The following is a 22,129-nucleotide window of genomic DNA, read 5'->3' on the forward strand; positions in this document are numbered from 1 at the left end:
CCAGTTAAAAAGGATAAAAGCAGGAAAAGGGGAGGGGAGGGCAGGGTATTGATAGGAAGCAATCCTCCCTAATAAAAAAGAAGATTAAATCCTTATATAAGATCCTTCCGAGTTGTCTAGTCAGGGGGGGAGGATATTCCTTAGATGAAAGGCGGAAAAATCAAGAAAAGATATCCATGTGCTATGGCCAGATCCGGACTTGCTTGACAGCCGTCAACAAAAACGGACGTAGATATTTTGCAGCTTGTCAAGGAAGTGGAGTAGGTATTGACAGAGGATGCAGGATGACAGCGACAATGATGATAGATGAATGTCCATCCCCCCTCATCTTCTCCAGACCACCGATGAAGCGGAGTATGGGATATATGTGATATAATACGACACCAACCCTCATCCAGAAAAATTACCACCGCAAAGCCCGGTATGAAACTAAATGCAACAAAATAAAAACAGAGGGTGGGAGATAGTAGAATGTATATGAGTGTGGATCTGCCATCATATGGCATTTTGGACATTGACCAGGTTCCAGGACTTTTTATTCCCCCAAATTTTTTTTTTTTTTTAATTTTTAATTTTTAATTTTTTTTTTCTTTGCTGTTTTTCCTGCCTTTTTTTTTCTTTTCCTTCTTTTTCTTTCCTTTTTTTTCCCCCTTTTTTTTCTTTTTTTTTTTCTTTCCCTGTATTTATCAATTCAGACGACGGAGAAGCGAACCAAGGAAGGAGAAAAAAGGAACAAAGGGAAACAAGATATAAACGAGCGTATGGCGGGCTTTGCGGTCCGATAAATAAATCTGATTGAAGAGGGTGTTTCCATAAACCATACCATTTATCCCCTCCAACCTCTCCCCCTCTCATACCCCTTCCCCCACCCTCAACCTCGTCCCCTCAACCCCAATCGACCCCGTACTCCTCCTCTTGCTCGACCCCACAACCTCCAACGCTCCCCTCGAAAGATCCAAAAGCTTTGCGCTCCCCGCGCTGATATGCCGCACATGGCTTCTCCCCAGATCCACGCTTGTGGCGCGGCGGATCTCCAAATTGTCGGGTCTGAGGAAGGGGCCGTTTGCATCGATGTCCACATTGTCATCGTTGGTGGGTGAGTGGGCGCGCGACCTGTCCATTGAGTCGGAATGGGGGAGGGAGGGGGAGTGGGAATAGGATTGGGATTGGGAATGGGAGATGGAGCTAGGCTCCTCGATGACGACAGATGCAAAACTGTCGTCGTTGACAATTACGTCTTTTGAAAGCGGGCGTGTATCTGGGCAGATGAGTTGGGGTCGTCTACCGAGGCTTGCGTGTAGCGTTCCGTGTTCTTTGGCAATGTTTTCTTCTATGCATGGCAACGCGGGGCTTTGCAGGGGAATTAATTCCACTGAGCTGTTCGTGTCATTGTCGATATCGATATTTATAACCCTATCGTTATCGATATCGACACAGATGTCGTGGTCCATTTCAAGCCCAAGCGCTTGACTGCTCGGCTTCCGGACGCTCCGCGATGATGCGAATTGGTCCTCTTCATCAACAGTCAGACGAGAATCGTGATTGCGATGACCATAACTCTCAATTTCCACATACTCATCCAATATCTCTCTCGTAGAACCAGCACTACCACCGCCCGAATTTTTGGGCTGATGGGAGAGACGTCGCGACAACCGCCCAGACAACCATGATCCTTCAGAGTCAATTGAGGCAAGCGAATGAGCTAGCAGTATGCTTTCAGCGTTTGTGTCGGGACTGCCTGCGCCGGACGATCGTTTAACGTCACGCTGCTCGGGGTTAACTACGGCAGACCTTGATCCCCGAACCCCGGTATGAGGCTCGTTTGTTGCAGCTATGCCGCTGGGGTTGTCGCCTGTGAGAGAGGAGCTGGCAGGTGCTGGGACAAGATGAGGGATGTTGGAGGTTTGCAATTCCCGCCCGGGAGGCATAGGGAATTCTTTGAGAGGATCGGTGAAATGTTCTTTGAATTTAGATTGGGTTCGGAGAAAGCCAGGGCGAAGGTGGCTTCGGTCTAAAACGGGGATGGGTTGTGTTGTTGCAGGGGGTGCTAGTGATGATGATTGTGGTTGTTGCTGCTGTTGCGATTGATTGATTCGTTGAAAAGATTCCCTTGACGGGATAGAAAATTCCGATGGTGTCTTCGTCCGCTCCGCAGTTCTAAGTCGCAATCGAGTGTTGCCACGGCGGAAGAATGTTGTCCATGAAGTAGAGAGTTTGCCTGCATTGTCAGAATTTCGCTTGTCGAGGTCAAAATTTCGATGGATATCAGACATCGATCCATTCACATCTCCCGAATACTGAGAAGTGTCAGCATCAACATCACCCGTGTCACGGTTAATTGGCGAAATCGAAAGACGCCCGCTTGTTCCAGACATATTGGTATCTTGGGTAGCGTTACTTGGGGGACTGCGTCGCGAGCAGTTTACCTCAAAATCGCTATCGACCCTTGGCAAATTTTGATGTTTTGGGCTAGAGCCGCTGCGCTGTTGCAGGCTCTCCTTTGATGGATCCTGTTTCCAGGAGCTGTAGTAAGAAGTATCTGCGGATTTACGACGGTAGCGGGGATCCGGAGAAGTCACAGCTACCCCAATCTCGTGAGCCTGAAGACGATCAACTCCATCTCCAGACGTGGCAAGTTGGGATGTATCGAAAGAATTCCTCCGCCGTTCCTGTTCACGCTGACGGTCCGCTCTTGACTGTAGTTTTCTCTGCAGCTTCTCTTGTTCAACCTGGCGCTTCATTTCTTTCCGACATCGATCCCTTTCCATCATCTCTCGCAGAGCGCCCGCATCCATATCATCTGCGAGGTCTTTGATTCGAGTTATACGAGTCAGCTCTTCTACTGGGATGACTCGCCTCTTTTCTTTGCTCGTGGACGTCCGGGATGTATACCTCGCGCCAAACGAATATCGTGGTGGTTTAGTGTATCTCAGGACCGGTCGGGGAACCAGGGCGGAGAAGCCGCTGATTTTGTACGCACAAGTCTCGCTATCGAAGGGAGAATTCCGACCCAATTCAGACGATAAACACACTTGGGATACATCACCATGTTCCGTTTTGGTATTCCTTGTCACCAGCCTTGACTCCCACCATTGAAGGGCGGCTGGTAAGGTGGAAGGTCGTCGCAGGTCAGTAACCGGGCTGCTCAGATTTTTGATTTCTTTCTCCCTCGCACGATCTGATCGTTTTCGCTTTGAAGATTTGCGCACTGGGACAGTGGGTTCGGTAGTGCTCCTACGGGCGTGGAGTGTGGGCAGGGAGCGGGCGAGGTTGTGCTGCGAGTTATTGGCCATATAGTGGCAGGATGACAGAACAAAATCCTTCGAGAGGGAAGTATCTATTGATGCAGGCTGACGATGAAATCGGAACGAAGCAACAGACGATGAGCCAGCCCTGCGGCATAAATCGGTTAAACGGGTGTTATCATGGTGGTTTATTTCGTGGGTTGCAGTGATAGTAATATTATTGCGCTTTCTCCGTTTACTGTCTCTTCTGGTAGCTTTTACGGAACCGTAGATGAAACCATGGGATTGTGGTTGTTGGTGAAGGGCACTGTGGCCAAAGCTGCGGGATTGTAACAGTGGCTCACGAGGGCTCGTTTCCGAACTTAACTCGTCATCCACAACCTTTCGCGACCGCTTCCTCCGGCGGCCAAAGGGCCATATAGCCATGATTCAGTGACCTTCCAGGGAGACACAAAGGGCAGAACGATGGCGGGAGCCGGCTGACTGGGCCCAGCTACAGCAGTTCAGATGGTTAGGACGCAGTGATCGTAACAACGGAGTATCCTGGGAGAGGACATAAGTGAAATGGAGGAGTCAATAGAAAATAAAAATAAAACATAAAACATAAAAAATTATGTCATACATGAAAATGATGGAAAAGAAGAGAGGAAAGATGTTAGAGACCCGCAGACAGGGCTAGAGTCAGTGAGCAGATGAAGGCAATGGGTTTGTTGATGGAGTGGGTGATGGAAGGAAAAAACAAGAGACGAGGTTGAAGTTTAGTTTCGCTTGCAGCCGCTTGTCCGCATCAGGAAGCGATGCGAGATGCGAGTTTATGGCAAAGGACTGGATTAGTCATTCTAACACAACTTGCCACCAACGGCCAGGGGTGTTGGGAAGGCGCGCCCCCAACTGCCAAACCAGTCAAACACGTCAAACCCGTCAAAACCCGTCACACCCGCCATAACCGGTCGAACTGCCCGCCACCACCGCCCGGGGTGCGAATGGACCCGTGAACGCTGCAAGGGCTCTCACACCATTAATTACGCTGGGATATGGGGAGTGCCACATTTCTGGGCATAATTTGTACCTTGTATTTGTGGCAGTCGGCTCAATGCCAGCCAAGTGCCAGCCAGTGCCAGTCACACTTCTTCGATTCCAGGTTCCGACGTAGTAGATTCCTGCCCAAGCTTACTGTAGGGACTTCTCCGTAAAAGGCTATCTGCCAGGAACAGAAACAGCACAGGTTTGAGAAACATGAGACAGTTGTCTTTGTCATCTGCAGGCCAGGGCGGCAGGTTGGCAGGTTGGCAGCGGGATCCACCCCCTTCCCACTTACCAACTCTTGCCACTAACTACTGACGTATATGGGTATGGGGTAACATCGCAAGCAGTGGGTTTAAGGGTTGGGGCAGTTGGGTTGTTGGACTTGAGACATCTGCCAACGCCCTTGGTCTGTCCGCATTGCTATTGGACACTGGGTTGAAACTCTGTTTGTCTGTCGGCCCAGCGCGTCTTATAGTTTTGCCTGAATGGGCCAAGTCTGAGATCTTTCCCGATCAACCCCCCCCCACCGTATTAGGGCTGAACAAATTTAGATAAAAAGTCACCGCCGTTCCAGCGAGCATAAGGTTATGCTAGGCCAAGGAAAGGATGGAGGAGATTTGAATTCCCACAGTCAACGAACTCTACTTTGCTGTTTCTCCCAATATCAATAGTGACGCGCAGCCATAAAGCTGGACGAGGATTCCGTCCCTCCGAATAACAGGTTGCTTGGTCTTACCTCTCATCCCATCGGGTCCTTTCTTCAGCGGCACCAGTTCGTTCAATACATCACTTTTTGTTTTGCACTTCCTTCAAAATTGTTACCTTCAGGACTTGGTGTTGGTTGCCCCCTGAATGTCGAACATCTTTGACATATTCTCACTTGAGTTCCTTGATGACAGATTGCAGCTCATTATATCTCAGTCATTGCCCCGAGCTAGCCGAATCGTCCCTTTCGACAATCGGTTGTTAAGAGTCATCTCTCCGTAGTCCAAAACATACGGTAAACGCACGCCTTATATTCCATCTATCCATACTCTTTTTAAACAGGAACTCGATTGCAAAGCTGACGATGCAAGACATTCAACTTATCCATTATACTCTAGGCTGATCAGACCAACGGCCTCTGTTGAATGGAATAACGGCGTTCGCGTTTCAGCCGCTAATAAAACTAGCAGAGCTTTGGCTTGATCGTTTATATCTCACCTCCTATAGTTAGCCCTCTTGGTAACAACAAGCGTATTACGTATCCCATTTATCAAACTTTGCCGATGCTTGGCGCGTTGGACAGTTATCAGAAGAAGCTGGATACGAACTGTTGGAGGAACATGTGTAGAAACATGTACCAGTAGAATGCCTGTTGGCTTTTGGGGGATTGACATCCGTCAGATCACAGGTGAATGTCACAAGAGTTTCATGTTATATTGCAAAAACTGCCGCTGCTGAACGAAGCAGAGTAAGGGAATGAGAACATGTAATTGCAGAGTACTGTACAAAGTAGGACGCTTTGGACAGCCTCTGGATGATGTCTTGAATATTCGCGCATCGGCGCAGCGACGCAGCGTGGCTGAGGCGTTCTGATGTCATACCACATGATTCGGTATATATATGCGCTGTAGTTAAAATTTGTCCCTACACAGGGGCCACTTCGAGGATTGTTTATATCCCAGCCAGGACCGTACCTGCGACAGACAAGGTTTGCTGACAGGAGATGCTACAACGGGAAACAAAAAAGCGACGTGCGTTTCACGGAGGCGCAAGAACACGGGAAAACAACAGAAAATACACCAACTAGTTCGAGGATAACCACCACTCTGGTGTGGTGTTCCATCCAGTCCTATTCAAAACTGCTAAACGATTTAACAAAGAATTTGAGGGTGTGGACTATACATATGGAGTAAAATTCATCAAACATAGGGGTTTGATGTCACCTGATTGGCTGGTCGTATCCGTGGATCATTGCGCGTTTAGCGTAAGATTAAGTATTGAGATGTATTTGAAAACCCTAAAAAGAGCGTAAAGTTCCGTATGATTGTTACCCCGCCATATCGATCGCCGCATCATCAAACATGGCGGACTCCAGAAGTACGAGCATTGCTAGAACATAATATCATGGCACAACAGCAGATTTTAAGTTATTAACTCGTGCAATTCTATTCTCCAACTGCGATATTTCACCCCTCAACTCCCAGAGCAATTACAGTTAAAATACTCATCAACAAAACCTCCTACAACACCAAACAGCATGTCGGGCCCAATCGATCCCGCATCGGGACAAACGCTGCCCATCGACGCTATTCAACGAGTCCTTTTCGTCTGTAACCCAGTACACGTCTACGCGATACCACCCTTAACCTCAATGAAGGGCTACACAGCTGCCGACTGGACCGTTCCAGACCCGAAAAACAACAACAAAACCCGCCAAATTTTCACAGCCCGACTACGCGTCCTTGAAACCGCAATACCCCCTCCGCCAGCTGCGCAATGCCAATCCCAATCCCAATCCCAATCCCAGCCGGGAGCGACAGCAGCAGGTATGCAAGTAAAAGTAAAGACGGATATCCTACTCGAAGACCCAAATACCGGCAACCTATTCGCAGCGGCACCATACACGGATCCAGCCGCTGTCGAGCATGCGATTGATTCTTCGCGCTTCTTCGCTTTATGTGTTGTGGGCGATGGGCGGAAGGCGATATTGGGTATTGGATTTGAAGATAGGAGCGATGCGTTTGATTTTGGCGTCACACTGCAGGAGGCGAGGAAGGTGTTGGGGTTTTCACAGGGTGGGCAGACGACTTTATCGGAGCCAGGTAGAGAGGCCGCGAGAGGTGGGGCTGGGGTGAAAGGGAGGATCGGTGCTGGGCTGGGGGCATCACAAAGGTCTAGGTCAGGCAGCCCAGCACAGCCACCAAAGGATTACAGTCTGAAACCTGGGCAGACAATTAGTATTAATATTGGCGGGAAGAAGGCTTTGGCTACGTCTAAAGATCAGGTTTCCAATCCTGCTACGGCTGCTGAGGAGGAACAGACGGCGCTGTTTTCTATCCCGCCGCCTCCGTCGCCGGTGTCAAGAGTAGAGGATGATTCCTCTTCAGGGTTCTCGATGATCGCGCCCCTTCCATCCAGTGCACGGGGTAATCGAAGACGGAGGCCACAATCTATGTTGAACATGGAAGAGAAGAAGGTGGTTCAGGGGTTCAGTGATGATGATGGTAGTGGGGAGTTTGGGGAATTCCAATGATGAGTAAATATATTCCTGTATGCACAGATTTTTATTTTTACTTATTTTTAGATTTAATGGTGTTGGTAGTTATTGTTCATATCTGATTTTATTTTATTATTTATTTATTTATTATGAAACTTCGTTGCACATATTAACAAGAAACATATTAGGAACTGAAATAGCTATACAAAAAGTGCAGATAGATAATCACAGCTCTTTAGACTACATTACTCGAAATTTGTACATTCTTGCATCACCTGTGATACACTTGCCTATACCTACGTCATCAGCTACCTATTAATGAAGACGACGAGCCAGTATTAACCAAACTAAGGCTTGCGGCAACAGAGTCCGCTCATATCAACTTAGCGTACATATACAAATTGTTCCTGGATGTTGACAACTTTTGGCTGCGGTATATCCTCTCCGCCCCGACACGTTCAAGTTGTGAGGCTGTCCAACGTTTAATGAGCGGCTAAATTGGAGGAGGCTAATTTGACGTCATTCCCGCACGAGGCTGAAATAAAGTTAACTACCTCCTGACACGGACCATTTAACTAATCCGCTTCTAACGTCGAACTTTTAATCGGGAAACCTGGAATCAATCAACTGACCCGTGGGTGGTTTTCGATATGCATAACCTGATGTCAAAACATGCTCTCAGCTTCTCGTTGGTAAGCTGGCTACTGGTCGACAATCTCCAAAAACGTTTGCGCTGCATTTGTGAGAGCAAAATATTCAGGGGTTTAGTTTCCCTACACAAGCTAGGGGTGGAGAAAAGCTCTCCGCAAAGAAAGTGGGAATCAGATAGGATTTGGCATAGCTCCTACAGTCCCCAGAACTCTTTCTCTATTTCTCTTTTATTTATCCTCATGTTTACAACATGAAATATCTATCCCACTATCGTTTGAATTCGGATGAAATGAAGCTTTGGTTAACTAGATCTTGGTTCCCCTTTCTAAAAACGAACTGTCCCAGTCTGTACAAACTTTCTATTATTGTCATCAACTCTCATAATAGTTTACTTTCTTCTTCTGACGCAATTTTTTACTCTTCTGCACTGGGAACCAGGACACTCAAGCCTGCGCTCGCTAGAACATATCACCATACCCAAAATGCCGCCTAGAAAGGCAACGGACTTTTTTTCGTTAGATTCTACATTCAACCCATATCATCACTATATTCTCATTCACATCTACATCCAGAGTCTTCTGCTGCTCATAAGATCACTTACATATCATTATACTTATCCTGACATTATAGCCCGAAGATTCACATATCCAAGCAATGGATCTCTTTAGCTTCTTCCTCCAACAAATTCAAGTTAGCGACATCCCCTCCCAAACTTTTCTGGAATACTACCGCCCTGCCATCTTGTGGTGTTGCATTGTTTTCCTCATCGTAAAAGGGATCCCAGTCACGCAGGTTCGCCCAGATAATGCCAAGGCATCTGTCAAGAAAACCAAAAAGGGCGTGCGTTGGCGTAAACGCAAGCGAGGTCGCATTTACAATCAATACGGCGTGCAAATTTTGCCCGTGATTCTTGAAGAGGAGGAGGAGCTGCAGGAAGAAAATGTCCCAGAAATGAGAGGAGCAGTCACCTCTGAGCTTTCTTCTCAAAATGGCAACGGGATTGATAACGGCGATGATATCTCTACAACCTCCAACGCCACGGATGATGCATCAAGGGAACAGTGAGGTATAGTGAGATATGAAAAAACACTAGCAATTTTGGCATGGATTTATTGAATGTATGTACGGAAGGCAGACGAGCCCCATTTTTCTCCTGTCTGAATGCTCCAATGCATACCATGATTTTACCGGGCACGGATGCTTACCCACACAGTTTAAAACTACTTTCACTCTTGGATATACACGGTTCGCATGGTACATTAACGAGACCCGTTGCAGAGCGCCTCGCTCATTCTACACCAATTGAGACGAATATTCCATAATTCCCTCTTTTGCCGCAGCTACGATTCAATAACCATAGGAAACAAATCCCTTGGCACCAATTCACTCCAGACGCTATCCTCCCTTACATACCCACCACTCCTTGCAGCTAAAACCCTTAGCATGCATTTTCTCGTCGACGAGATGCTAGCAAAATAAAAACGGAACCTTTACCTCCCTCAGACGACAAGTATACCCGTGAATTCTTTCCCGGGAGATATATTATAGACGATTGCATGTGGGGCAACAGGAGAGGATGACGTCATACTCCATTTGTGTAAAGAACGAGACGCTCATATCAAAAATGGCTATGAGCGGCGTTGGAAGCTTAGGGGAGAGTTTAATTGTTTTTTACCTCAGCTTTCTGTGTGGTAGTTTTATCCTTCTGGAGATAATTTTGGTATTATCTCATGTCACGGGCGGGTATGTTGGAAGATCTCTCTGTCTTCTTTCTCTTAATTCCTTTTTTGCATTTGGGTGTCGATCTTTAGATATGAGAAAACAATTCATTGCAGCTGCAAGTAGCACTTTTGTCAGCGTGATAGAATGTGAAACATTTGCTTGTAGCTCTGAGGATGCAATCATACAGTGGCCGGGCAGGAGAATAGCATATCCAGAGTTCACGCTCTGGGCTGGTAAAACGTAGGTATACGACTTTTGTAAGGTCAAATCATCGAAATGGGAGATGCTAGGTGAACAATGGATGCCGGCGCTTTCACCTCGAAGCTCTGATTCGTAGAAGGGTTGGCTTGGGAATGATTCCAAAAGGTTTAACCATTCCGAGGCAGTCCATAAAAAAAACATCCTTCCTCATTAAAGGGAAACACGACATCGTGTCAAAATCTGTAAACAGGAGTATAACACTTTTCTTTTCTTTCCTTTTCTTTTTTTTTTTAAATTCCCGATATATTATTATGCATATATCATTTGCTTTAAAGCAGGGAATTGGACAGAGAAAATAGAAAAAGAAAAAAAAAATCCAGATCCAGATAAATTCAGAACCATATCTTAATCAATTCCTCACTAACAGCGCTGGGAGTTAGCACGCCGCTTTCCGTAATCAGAGCCGAGATAAGATGTGGGGGAGTGAAATCAACAGCATCACGTTTTACCGGCCTTCTGTTCTCGCACGGTGCAAACGTTTTCCCGTTGAGTAGGGCGTTGAGATGATTGGTCTTTTCCTTCGTAGTGGACTGGAAGCTGTGTTCATCGGTTTGAACGCCAGAAGTTTGGCCGGAAGGCTCACTCGTTTGATCCGTCTGGAAATCAATCACCTTCTGATTGATTGGCAGGTCATATTGGCCCAGTGGGTACAATCTGACAAACTTGTGGCTCTCCGCGACGACATAGAATGGCTTTCCCTCAGCTTTTGCTAGAAGGCCCATCTGATACGTCCCTAGGCGCGATATGATGCCGCCGTTCTCAAGGACACCTTCCGCACCCACAATCACCATATCCACCATACCTAGTGAGTATGCCACCGCCGACTCCGGGATCGTAGCTACCGGGATCCCCTTGGACCTAAGCGCGGTGACAGTATCCATCCCTTCCAGATCGGATCTGGATGAATTGCCATTATGGCTGTGTGCGACTGACACCACATAAATAACCCGGAATCTAGCCGCAGGAGTTCCTGTTTCGCCCTGTTCCTCCGCAGCCTTCCGCAACAAAGCACTGACCACCCTGGATCCACCGTTGGTCAACACCGTGCTTCCATCCCGCACAAACCCACTGCCAAACGCAGCTATCCTATCCCTGCTCTCTTTTGCGCGTTTGATGAATAACCGGCCATTCGCAAGCAGATGTGCTCTGATTGCGTTGAAATCCCCTGCGGGGCCTAGTTGGCCCGGTCTCTGTAGGGTTGTTATGAGGTACCGTTGGAAAAGATCGGTGCCGGCAGAAAGACCAATCGGGTTTGGTATTGAGCGTTTTAGGTATCCCGTATGCGTTTCTAATAGATCCAGGGTTTCCGATATTGTGGAGGAGGGAGAGTGAGTCAAGAGAAGAACCAATGCTTCGATGGCGGCGATTGGCATTGTGAGATCTGGATCGGAACGGAGGAGATCATTGTATGTGGCGACGATGCTGTAATCTGAATTTCAATGCCCATGCTCTCAATATAGTAGCTACAATTCCTACCCAGGGCAGTACGTACTCGAAAGGTTTAGAAGTAGTTTCAGAAGCCATATTTGCTTTGGTGCCGGCTGAAGGCGAAGATGTCCGTCCCCGGCCAAGGTATTGATTGCGCCAAATGGCTCAAGAAACGCTCACACGTAGGAAAAATTGACAAATATAGTTCTTTGTCAAAATGTAAAAGCGGGTTGGGGCCTGTGAGCGGGGAGTTGGGGTGAGTCAGCGATTAAATCGATCTCAAAAAAATGGGTTGGGCTGAAAAGATATCATATGTTCAACCAGCTCTGTAAAATCTCGAACCCCAGGATGCACCGTGCAATTGAGCTAAGATACCTGCACAACGACCCAGGCAATAATGAAGTTTGAAGCTGAGAATATCCACCAGCTTTTGCGGGCTGGTGGAAAACGTGAGGATGGCTTGATGTTCAAGCCCAACGGCCAAAAGTAAAGAGAATTAGGGCTGTTTTGCAGTGTTCATATAGTTTGCACTGTTTGCAATTTTTGCTCCTCTGACCGCACAACGCTAAACCCTTTTGGTGCCCATGCTGTCATCCGTTCGATCGTTTCCCTCAAGTAAACAAAAACATATTCCAACCGTCCGGCCTGCTGCTGGTAACAACAACGATTCTCGATATTAGGAACGGAAAAAATCAATACATAATTTTTTTGATATTTACTCTAGAAAACATCGCTGATGCGTTTTCCTTCTATACCGTCATTATGGCATACAACTCGCGAATGAGCCAGCAGTTTGGCCATGGCAACCATCAACAACAGAGTCGGGGCAAGAAAAAGGAAGATGACAGCGATGCGCTGATGCGGCTGGTGAGTTTGAGAGAGATTACACAGGAACAGGCACCGTTATAACTGCGTTAAAGTATACATTACCTACCTCTCAATCATCACTAACACTCATTCTCGAAGCCTGACAGGGAAATCGCTGGATGTATCAACGACATTGGCGTCCCATTCTCCGTCGGCGACCTAGCCAAGCCGAATCCACAGCAAATTCAATTGGTCTTCGAATCGTTCGCGGAGCTCCTGATGAACGCTACCCGTGAGACTGTTGAGCCTGCCATGCGCGCAGCGGCGGAGGATATATGCCCTGATCATGTCGATCTTATTCCGCCAGACACCCGCAACTTGATGGGGTTCTTTATGTCTCTGCGCAAGCTGATGGTTGAGGTATGAAACATTGTTTCCCCCCTTATCTTGCCACCTTCGAACCCCCTGCATTATGCAAAGATAAGCATAGCATCTAACACGTCTGTAGTGCGGTGTCAATGACTTCGCATTTACAGATCTTACTAAACCTACACACGACCGGCTTGTTAAAATTTTCTCCTACCTCATTAACTTTGTCCGGTTTCGCGAGACGCAAACCACCGTGATTGACAAACATTTTAGTAAATCTGAAACAATCAAGGCGCGTATTGAGGCATTATATGCAGAGAACCAGAAAATGCAACAGCGGCTAGAGGAGATGAGGAGGCAGCAAAAGGCTATGGAAGGACCCGCGAACGAGAAGATTAAAAGGAACGACGAGTTAAAAGTTAGACTGTTGGAATTGAGGCGAAGTCAGGAACGAATCGCCGAGTCCCTTGAGCGAGTTAAGCTGGAGAAGGCCCGGAAGCAAACTTATCTCGAAGAGATGACAGAGAAGATCTTAAAAACCCGACAGGAGAGTGAGAAACTACGGCCATATGTATTACAGAGCCCAGCGTCGCTCCAGTCTTCGCTAACAGAATTGTCGGACAATCTAATGAGGGATAAATCCCAGATTGATAGTATGGAAAGAAGGATGCGTGCCCTGCAAACATCAATGGACACTTTTAATGTTGTTGCGAATGATGTTCAAAGTTGTGTTAAAGTTTTAGAAGATATCGCTCAAGAGTTACAAAAGGAGGAAGAGGAAGATGCTCGAGCGATTAAAAACAGGGATGCGCTCACTGAGCGGGGAAATACTGTCAGGGAAGTGGCTCAGACTGAGAAGCTTCTACAACGGCAACTGGCTCGTTGGCATGAGAGGACAGAAGCGCTACGGAAGAGCAGCCGGGAGAAGCAGGAGTTAGCACAAGCGCGGATGGAAGAACTGAGGGAGATACAAAACCAGCTTCGCGAGGAACGCGTGGAGAAACAGCGGGACATGGAACGGCGGAGGATTCGGATCGAACAGACAGAAAAAAAGGTGACGTACCGTGCCAGAGAACCGATCAGAGGACTGTTTGTGCTTGTTGTGTGAATGGCCTCGACTAACTTGGCTGCTGCAGATGGTTGATCTGAAGGAGAATATCGAAAACGAAATCCACAGTGCATACGACGAGTATCTAAAGCTCGAGTCTCATATCAAGCTCTACATCACAGAGATGGAAAAATGTCTCTAATCATTGGGCTTGTCGGGTCACCGCGAAATGGTATTCGGCTTTGAGGAGTTGGTCGATTGGGGTTTGTCGTTTTAGGATACCCTTATGGTTAATTTGATGCTTTTTTTTTTTTTTTCTTTTTCGGTGGTTCTGGACTGGGTGTTTTTCTGGCATAGATATGGAGGAACTCTCGAGGCGGGCGTCATAAAATTCAAATATAGTCTCTCCTTTTCTTCACAATTTTTCCTTCAATCACACAAAGTCAAACCATCTTTTCGCAACCTGTTTCACCTTCACGGTGCGACCTGCGTGGGCACTCTCCCCCCCCGTCCCCGTCCCCGTCGCCCTGGTCTGCCCGCTTAGCAACGGGACATCGACATTCCACAACCTGCTGCCGCTGGAATCTTCCTGACCGACAACCGTGCTCTCGCATAGGGTCAGGTTCACATTCTCCCGAGCGGCAATCTCCACAGTGAGCGCAAGGGATTGTGCAATTCCCTGGGCAGAAAACTCCCTTGTATCGTAGTGAAGAGCAACAAGGCCAAGCACAGCCAACGCGGGCATGCTCTGGTTGCGGAGCGCATCTGCGTGCTTGGAAGAAGATCCTGGCCGGCGAGAGGAGAAAGTAGACAGATAGGCACGGAAATGCTCAAGACTGGGGCAAAACTCCAGTGTGATCCTTTGAGACGCGGCTATTGCCCCGATGGTTTTATAGAGTCCAGGGCTAGAGAGAAAATGACTCCTGTTGCCTTCATGGTCACCCTGAGAGAACGCATCTGGATGTTGTTGCGTTCCGGATGTGGGGGCTGCAGTTGAAGCGCATAGCTGATGTATGAAGACATCTCTGGTGGAGCATACAATTAGCGTAGTTGCAGAGGCGTCTTTGTAAAGCAGATATTCCACAAATTCCACTGCGGTTTCGAAGGATTGGATGGTCGGGTTGGGATTAAAGACCATATCGAGGAGGGATGTAGCTTATATAACACTATATAGAAACAAGCCTAGAGGATGACTTGTTCCTCTTCGCAAGGTAACTAGTTGATTATCTGAGAGATATTATGCACTTCATGGCAGTAGCATTTAATCTATCCCCGTATATTTTGGTGAAGAGAGTGCAGTAAAGCGGCGTATCGATACATCATAGCTTAATGTCTTGAAATATAGTAATGGTAATAATTATTAGGTTGCCGCGCTGCCTGTTGATTCCATCAGGTTTTGGTGGTTGGTTGGTTCGCTTTAGCGCGGAGGGCAGGCAGCGCGCCACCAAAAGCTTCCTTCTCAGATCCCTGAGCCAGATCCAACCCTCGGCAACCTTCAGACAACAAGCATCATATCGGGCTATTCCTCACCACAGATACCTACGCTCTTACCCCCCACCTCCTCCACCCTCCACCGACTCCCGTTCCATGATTTTAGTTGTGGGTGCGGGCAGCTACTGGAGGTGGTTAAGAGATGGAGTCTATCTCGCGCATCTCCTCGATGCTAGAAACAGGTATATATTCTCGATTTCTTAGTATCGAGTCCCCTTGATCACATATAATGCATCCGTAAATCTTACCCAGTGTCTTTAGCTCGGGAACTCACTATCGAAGCAGCTCAAAGCGCCACCAATGCCAGGGGCGCGTTCAGGTCGACCTCCTCGCACCGTCCCGCTACGTTCTCGCAGATCAAGAAGCTCCTCGACAGCAGGAGTGATAGGGACATATTAGACGGCCTTCGAAAAGTCATATCAGTAGGTTTTATGAGCTCTAGAATGACGAAGAAAAACACTGACGTCCCGGGGGTTTCAGTTAATGTACAGGGCCGAATCGTGTCTCCCTTTCTTCTCATCGGTTGTGAAGAACGTTGCAAATCCAAACATCGAGGTTAAGAAACTGGTCTATATATACCTGCTTCACCATGCCGAGGCCGAACCTGACCTTGCGCTCCTTTCGATCAACGCCATTCAAAAGTCCCTGACCGATCAGAACCCCCAAGTGCGCGCCATGGCTTTGCGGACAATGTCCGGAATCAGGGTTCCCGTGATTAGCCAAATTGTCTCGTTGGCCATTAAACGCGGGTGTGGAGATATGAGTCCCCATGTTCGCAAAGCTGCCGCCCTAGCCATCCCGAAATGCTACAGTTTAGACCCGTCTACGTTACCTCAGCTTTTGGAATGCCTTTCTACGCTCCTAGGGGACAGCCAGTATTTTGTCGCGGGGCCTGCGGTGTCGACGTTTCTTGAAGTGTGTCCCGATCGGATCGACCTAATCCATAAACATTATCGGAGCCTGGTTAGGAAGCTAGTGGATATGGATGAATGGGGTCAACTTGCAACCCTACGATTAATGGTGATATATGCCAGGAAATGCTTTCCTAGGAGAACAGAAAGAATACGGATTACCACTTCAAAGGAATTTTATGATGATGATGATGAGGAGGAAGGCAGTAGAGAAGCTCAGGAGTATGGCGAAGAGGTCCTGATAATCGACCCGGATCTCGATCTCCTTCTCAAAACGTGTAAGGCTTTACTACAGAGCCGGAATGCCGCTGTAATAGTGAGCGTCGTCTGCCTCTTTCTCTATGTTGGAACGCCTGCGCATCTAGAAGCCGGAGTTGGACCACTGGTCGCCCTACTACGCAGCCCGCAGGATATTCAACATGTTGCGCTCTATAATATCATCTGTGTGGTGCTCGTTGATCCGAAACCCTTCGTGAAATACACTTCTCATTTCCTAATACGGTCGTCCGATGTTCCGCAAATATGGAGGTTAAAATTAGAAATCCTGACTATCCTCTTCCCCCACTGCGGGATGCATCTTAAAGGCATCATTCTTAGTGAACTAGAGCACTTTTCATCAAATGAATCGCAGCCTGACCTCGTTCGTGAAAGCGTACGGGCAATTGGTAGATGTTCACAGAGTGACGCTTCCACTGCCGCACGATGTCTTCGCATTCTCCTGAGTCAAATATCTAGCGCAGATGATAACCTTGTCTCAGAAGCTCTAACTGTCATTAGGCATCTTATCCAACAGGATCCAGCATCGCACAAGAAGACAGTTGTTATGTTAGCTAAGCACCTAGACACGACAACCAGCCCCGATGCAAGGGCCAGTATAATATGGCTGGTGGGCGAGTTTGCAGGAGTCGATGTGGGCAACAACATTGCCCCAGATGTCCTACGAATTTTGGCAAAGGGCTTTGCGGACGAATCCGAGGCTGCAAAGCAACAAATCGTCCTCCTAGGCGCGAAGGTCTATCTTCACCACCTTCTCCATAAAACCCAAAACACCGAACGTACGACCAATGATACCGATGACCAAAACCACGGTTATAATTACGACACCCCACACCCCCCAAGCAAGGAAGAGGAGGAGGAAGATCCCATCGCATTGTTGTGGCAATACATCCTCCTCCTAGCCCGCTACGACACCTCTTACGACCTCCGTGATCGCACCCGCCTCTATAAATCCCTCCTCGCCGTCCCAAGCTCGACACAGCTCGCCAGCCTCCTCCTCCTCGCCCCCAAACCAGTCCCCTTCACACCATCCCCATCCGAAACGTGCAAGGATCTGCTCCTGGGCACATCGACGCTGGTCTTAGGACCTGAGGTTGGCATTCACGGTCTTCGGGGTTATGAGCCGCTTCCTGACTGGGTAAAGGCTGGTCAGGAACCCGATCCTAAACTCCGCGAAGATGACGTTGGCAAGGCTGTGGGGATCGAGAAGTGGAATCTTACGGCTGGGGAGAGGTTGGATCATGCGCTGAAGGAATATGGTGTTGAGGCGGGAAAAGGTGGACTGAATGGGGGGTTGGTGGGGAGTGGGAAGAAGACGCTTGATGATTGGCTGGCGGAGAGTAGTGAGGAGAGTGAAGAGCCTGGAGAAGAAGAGGAGGAGGATGAGGAAGAGGAGGAAGAGGAGGGAAGTACGGAGGAGGGAAGCACGGAGTATGAGAGCGAAGAGGAAGAATCCGAAGAGGAAGAGAGCGGGGAGGATAAGGATAAGTCGGGGGATGAGTATGAAGAGGAAGGCGATCGAACAGAGCCAGATGATGAAAGGACGCATCTGGTACGATGACCTGATGTTTTTTTTTTTAACTTTTATCATGCGTGGATATTTTATTTTGAAGTAAATAAAATTTTCTTTCATGATATTCAGATGCGACTGGGGTCTGCCGTTTGATAACTGCAAACGAATTTACCTGTTTTCTATGCCGGTGTTGGAATATAGAATAATGGCAAGCTCGCAGGGCTGGCACATAAAAACACATATTTAGAAATATGGATGCAACGACGCTAGTTACCTGCATACCGACGATTAACAAACTTAGAATTTAATTGCTACGCTTGAAATTCAATATGGAAAAGATAAGAAGCAAGAAATCAACAATTATTGATATATTGTGCACACTATATGATGAGCGGGTAAGTACTGTGTGGAATTAAGGGGTATTTTTTTTATAATACCATCCGAAAAATAATGGTTTGCTATAATTATCAGCAAGCCAAGGTTGTATAGTGTAGCGGTTAGCACGCCAGATTCTGATTCTGGAGACCTGGGTTCGATTCCCAGTACGACCTCTTGCTTTGTAGTTTTTCCAACAAACTTTTTCCAGCTCGCCCCTCAATGGTATGGGGGAAATAAAACAATGGAAATTTAAAGTTGCAAAAATTTGGTTACCATACTGAAAACAACTTTATAATAGTGGCATTTTAAAATCTCAGATCTCAATGCTTGCTACCAATGCTGATTATTTTAGTTGATTGGACACTGGTGAACAAATTCTTTCAGCAGGCCTCAATGTCTGTCTCCATTAAGCACTGTGATGAATTTACTTATGCTTTTGTTCATGATATGTTTCTTATCATGTGCAGGGAACTTTTCCACGCCCCTTTAAAGAGGATGGAAACGTTCAACATAGATAGACTTTAATCATTCCAGACACAGCCATTTTTGATAAAAAGTTTCCTAACCGGGGGACAAGGACGGGTAAGGATGGAAACTCAATTTCAGTTAGAGTTATTCTGGTATTCGCCATCAAAGAAATCATGGTTGTATAGTGTAGCGGTTAGCACGCCAGATTCTGATTCTGGAGACCTGGGTTCGATTCCCAGTACGACCTTCCAAATTGAAAGCAGATCTGAGGCGGTTAGTCTTTTTTATTTTTCTTTATTTTTGCCAGCTTTTGTGTTTTAACGAACACCAGCAGCGTGTTGTGCATGCACAACAACCATCTCTTCTTTCCTTGTTCTTCTGGATGAACATGATCCTCTGCTGTCTGTCCACCATAACTTACATCTTCAGTTCGTTACTGATATATACCAACTTAAAGACAGCAAAGTCTGAGGACAGAAAAAAAAAGGAATCACTGGAGCTCCCATGGCCGTATGGAGTCAGCCCAATGCCGATTCCACACTGGCAGAAGCTAGCTAACCCCATTTTAAGTGGCGGGTCTTTAATTTTTATTTTTGGCACCAGTCGACTTTGTCAGCCTAGCGATAACCCAGCTTAACTTATACCTTTGAGAAACAATTCAGGTTATCCCAATAAGTGACCATGGGGAGATGACCTTCTGTCTGCATTAATCTTTAACCCGCCCATCCAGTAGGATGTAGTGCGGATGGAAGATGTAGCTTAACAGAACCATCACCTTGCCTTGCTATTACGTGTCAGCTTTGCGCATAAGAACAAATAACGTATAAGCACAATACATTGCGGTATTATCAGTAATATACCGTGCCAGCGAACTGGGATTACCATCCCATTGATGCGCTTGGGTATATCGCTGTATCCTCCCAGCGCGTGGGTCGAGAAAGTGCACGACCACGGCCTCGGCCAGGGCCAGGGAAGAGGTAGTCCATCGACTAACTGGGGTGGATGTGTTCCATGTTTTCCATGATGTGGTATGACATGGCACATCCACGGGATAGAAGGCGTATCTGTTAACACAAATTCCTGCGTCCGTCTGTCGTCATCTTTAAAAGGATTGGATGGACGCGTGGTTGGAAGGAAGAATGTATGTAAAAACATATGGATTGGAACAAATCAGCACTACTGTTGAGAAAACCCAACCGAACTTGAGATTCCTTGGATCTTCTCAACATCCGCAAATCGCTACATCAGGCCTCCACACGCACATAAAACACAAGCAACGCTTGCGGACTTTACTCTGCCTGGCAAAGCGAGGCAGAAGACAGATTTGGAAGCAGGGATGCTTTGTCTGTCTTTTCACCTGTCTGCATGCCCTGCAAAAGGTGGAATGAGATATGTCCACAGAAGATATTTCAGCAAAGAATTTTTGTTACACAAAAGTGGTCGCCTGGCGATGCACTGTGTTTACTTATGAATCCTGTCCAAAAGGCCAAAAATGGGAAAAGAAAAGAAAAGAAAAACCTTGTCCAAGACCAGAAGGCAGCGGCTGTGTAGGGAGGGTATGGAAAGTTCCTGTGGTTGACATCGGCCCACGTGAGGATTTTAATAATAACATAGATAATCATACCAAACTTGGATCCCATGTGGAAAGAAGTTTGACGTCAATGAACCAAAAAAAAATAACACAAGAGTAAAAATAAGCGGTGATATAATGAGGGGAGGTGAACGGCCCGCCTGTGGCTACAAAAATTGAAGCAGGTACATTCGGGGGAACGAAGTTTTTGTTCTCTCCCGGGTCATATCCAAAATACAGTAAAGGGATGTAGAACTAAAATCCAAAAGGGGAAATTTGGATGCAAGCCAAAATGCCCCCAATGCAAACAACCAAGTTTCGTTAAATATACTAAATATAAATCAAAATGGCCATTGGCCCTGATATAAAGGAAAAAGGAGAGTGCAATGGTTGATTATAGAACGGGTATGGGATATCAAGTGAGAAAAGGCATTGCGATGCCGGGTAGTTGCTATATATTAGAGAGGTTTTCACCATCGTCGACTAGAAATTGTTAGTAAATAGCAAGGATGTTAGGTTGATGCAAGTCATACCTGTAGGCCTCTGCGACATGGGGTTGACGTCGCCTTATCCTTGGAGTAATGTCATCTTCTTGGCGCATGGGTTCTTCAGGTGCGCTGAGAGACTCATCTTGCCTGCTCCTTTTTCGACTGTTATGCTCGAAATCAACCTGGTCATGGGGATGATGGTGATCGCTTTGTTGAATGTCAGCATAGCCATGGGAACGTTTGGGTTGACTTGAGTCTTCATTATGACTGCGACCGGTATTGCCATCCAGACCACATCTATTATCATGGTTCTCATGAAGATGGCCCTCTGAAATGGCATTGTACGGTGGCCGCCCACGATTATTCGGCACTTTTTTGGCTTTTGTTTTAGCACTTCCCTTGAACTGCTGCTGCTTTTGCTTTCGTCGATCTTGGGGGTTGAAATAACCAGAACGTCCTCCTCGACAGTCAAATGGCGCATTGCGTCTGCCATCGAGCTGACCAGATTTGCGGGTTGAAGAATCCATCTGCTGTCTGCGGTCTCGCTGGATTCGTTGATTCCGCCGTTTGTCACTTGTGGAGTTTTTGCCAGGTTTGCTGCTTGGTTTGGTTAAAATAAAAAGGCTACACAAGGAAATAATTCGTCGATATGGCTGGCAGAAATAAAACAAAACTTACGAATAGTGTTGTTTTGAGTCTTGGCGATCCTGAAACTCGTGATACTCGTAATTTGTTCTCAGATCAGGGGAGACTGGATCCTCCGGTGCATCTGGAGATGCACTTTCCCTGAATGAGCCTCTATCATCGGCTTGGTATGACCCAGTGGAGGACATATCGTCTCTATACCCCGCCTTTGGACTGCACAATGGCGTGTGTGAGTATTCACTGGAATACCCTCCACTCATGGCTCGATCGTCACCTGCTTCATTTGAACTGACGACGGAGCCATAGTTTTCTTGAGAGTGATTTTCTTCATAGATTTCGTCATCTTGCTCCAGGCCACCGTCGGCTTCCTCCACTGGAGGAGGGGGTTCGATACGATGGGTTTCAAATATCAGCTTGCGGCGCGAGATGAGCTCATCGATTGATACAAGTTCACATTCTGTTTGAAATTTCTAAAAATATGGGATCTGCCATTACAAATTGTTCAATCCTCAGTGTTTCTAATGTGTCGACAAACTCCTCGTGACCCTTGTCCAGGATGTATTTTTGACACAGACATGCCCAGGTGGCAGTGTTTGTAAAGGGCGGTATTATTCCTATATCGTTTCGTTT

At 47.1% G+C, this 22,129-nt stretch overlaps 8 protein-coding genes and 2 non-coding genes across 10 annotated transcripts in view; 6 read left to right on the plus strand and 4 right to left on the minus strand.

Moving 5' to 3' along the window:
* Positions 1–851: 851 nt before the first annotated feature.
* Positions 852–3,671, minus strand: PADG_05506 (uncharacterized protein; the record flags this gene model as incomplete). The annotated part of the gene is made up of 1 exon (XM_010762730.1): positions 852–3,671. One exon carries the CDS (start codon positions 3,669–3,671, stop codon positions 852–854), a length of 2,820 nt encoding a protein of 939 aa, XP_010761032.1.
* Positions 3,672–6,513: 2,842 nt separating this feature from the next.
* On the plus strand, positions 6,514–7,509 carry PADG_05507 (uncharacterized protein; the record flags this gene model as incomplete). The annotated part of the gene is made up of 1 exon (XM_010762731.1): positions 6,514–7,509. The coding sequence occupies one exon, from the start codon at positions 6,514–6,516 to the stop codon at positions 7,507–7,509; it is 996 nt and encodes a 331-aa protein (XP_010761033.1).
* Positions 7,510–8,778: 1,269 nt separating this feature from the next.
* On the plus strand, positions 8,779–9,189 carry PADG_05508 (uncharacterized protein; the record flags this gene model as incomplete). Its single annotated transcript, XM_010762732.1, has 1 exon — positions 8,779–9,189. One exon carries the CDS (start codon positions 8,779–8,781, stop codon positions 9,187–9,189), a length of 411 nt encoding a protein of 136 aa, XP_010761034.1.
* Positions 9,190–10,439: 1,250 nt separating this feature from the next.
* On the minus strand, positions 10,440–11,631 carry PADG_05509 (translation initiation factor eIF2B subunit alpha; the record flags this gene model as incomplete). The annotated part of the gene is made up of 2 exons (XM_010762468.1): positions 10,440–11,529; positions 11,600–11,631. 2 exons carry the CDS (start codon positions 11,629–11,631, stop codon positions 10,440–10,442), a joined length of 1,122 nt encoding a protein of 373 aa, XP_010760770.1.
* Positions 11,632–12,297: 666 nt separating this feature from the next.
* Positions 12,298–13,961, plus strand: PADG_05510 (kinetochore-associated Ndc80 complex subunit NUF2; the record flags this gene model as incomplete). The annotated part of the gene is made up of 4 exons (XM_010762469.1): positions 12,298–12,402; positions 12,502–12,762; positions 12,851–13,765; positions 13,848–13,961. 4 exons carry the CDS (start codon positions 12,298–12,300, stop codon positions 13,959–13,961), a joined length of 1,395 nt encoding a protein of 464 aa, XP_010760771.1.
* Positions 13,962–14,192: 231 nt separating this feature from the next.
* PADG_05511 (uncharacterized protein) lies at positions 14,193–14,897 on the minus strand (the record flags this gene model as incomplete). Its single annotated transcript, XM_010762733.1, has 1 exon — positions 14,193–14,897. One exon carries the CDS (start codon positions 14,895–14,897, stop codon positions 14,193–14,195), a length of 705 nt encoding a protein of 234 aa, XP_010761035.1.
* Positions 14,898–15,392: 495 nt separating this feature from the next.
* PADG_05512 (uncharacterized protein) lies at positions 15,393–17,998 on the plus strand (the record flags this gene model as incomplete). Its single annotated transcript, XM_010762734.1, has 3 exons — positions 15,393–15,432; positions 15,512–15,672; positions 15,731–17,998. 3 exons carry the CDS (start codon positions 15,393–15,395, stop codon positions 17,996–17,998), a joined length of 2,469 nt encoding a protein of 822 aa, XP_010761036.1.
* A 431-nt stretch (positions 17,999–18,429) lies between these two features.
* Positions 18,430–18,501, plus strand: PADG_11933. Its single transcript has one exon. It is a non-coding gene; the product is annotated as a tRNA-Gln (tRNA).
* A 470-nt stretch (positions 18,502–18,971) lies between these two features.
* PADG_11934 lies at positions 18,972–19,043 on the plus strand. The gene has a single exon. It is a non-coding gene; the product is annotated as a tRNA-Gln (tRNA).
* A 1,816-nt stretch (positions 19,044–20,859) lies between these two features.
* Positions 20,860–22,129, minus strand: part of PADG_11935 (uncharacterized protein) — a gene marked incomplete at both ends in the record, with an annotated part of 2,358 nt that continues 1,088 nt past the window's right edge. Inside the window, 3 exons of the mRNA XM_010762851.1 lie at positions 20,860–21,451; positions 21,533–21,969; positions 22,035–22,113. Coding sequence (XP_010761153.1) covers positions 20,860–21,451; positions 21,533–21,969; positions 22,035–22,113 — 1,108 coding nt within the window. The remainder of the gene's footprint in view (positions 21,452–21,532; positions 21,970–22,034; positions 22,114–22,129) is intronic.

This window comes from Paracoccidioides brasiliensis (assembly GCF_000150735.1).
Source record: "Paracoccidioides brasiliensis Pb18 unplaced genomic scaffold supercont2.6, whole genome shotgun sequence".
Classification (NCBI taxonomy): Eukaryota; Fungi; Ascomycota; class Eurotiomycetes; order Onygenales; family Ajellomycetaceae; genus Paracoccidioides; species Paracoccidioides brasiliensis.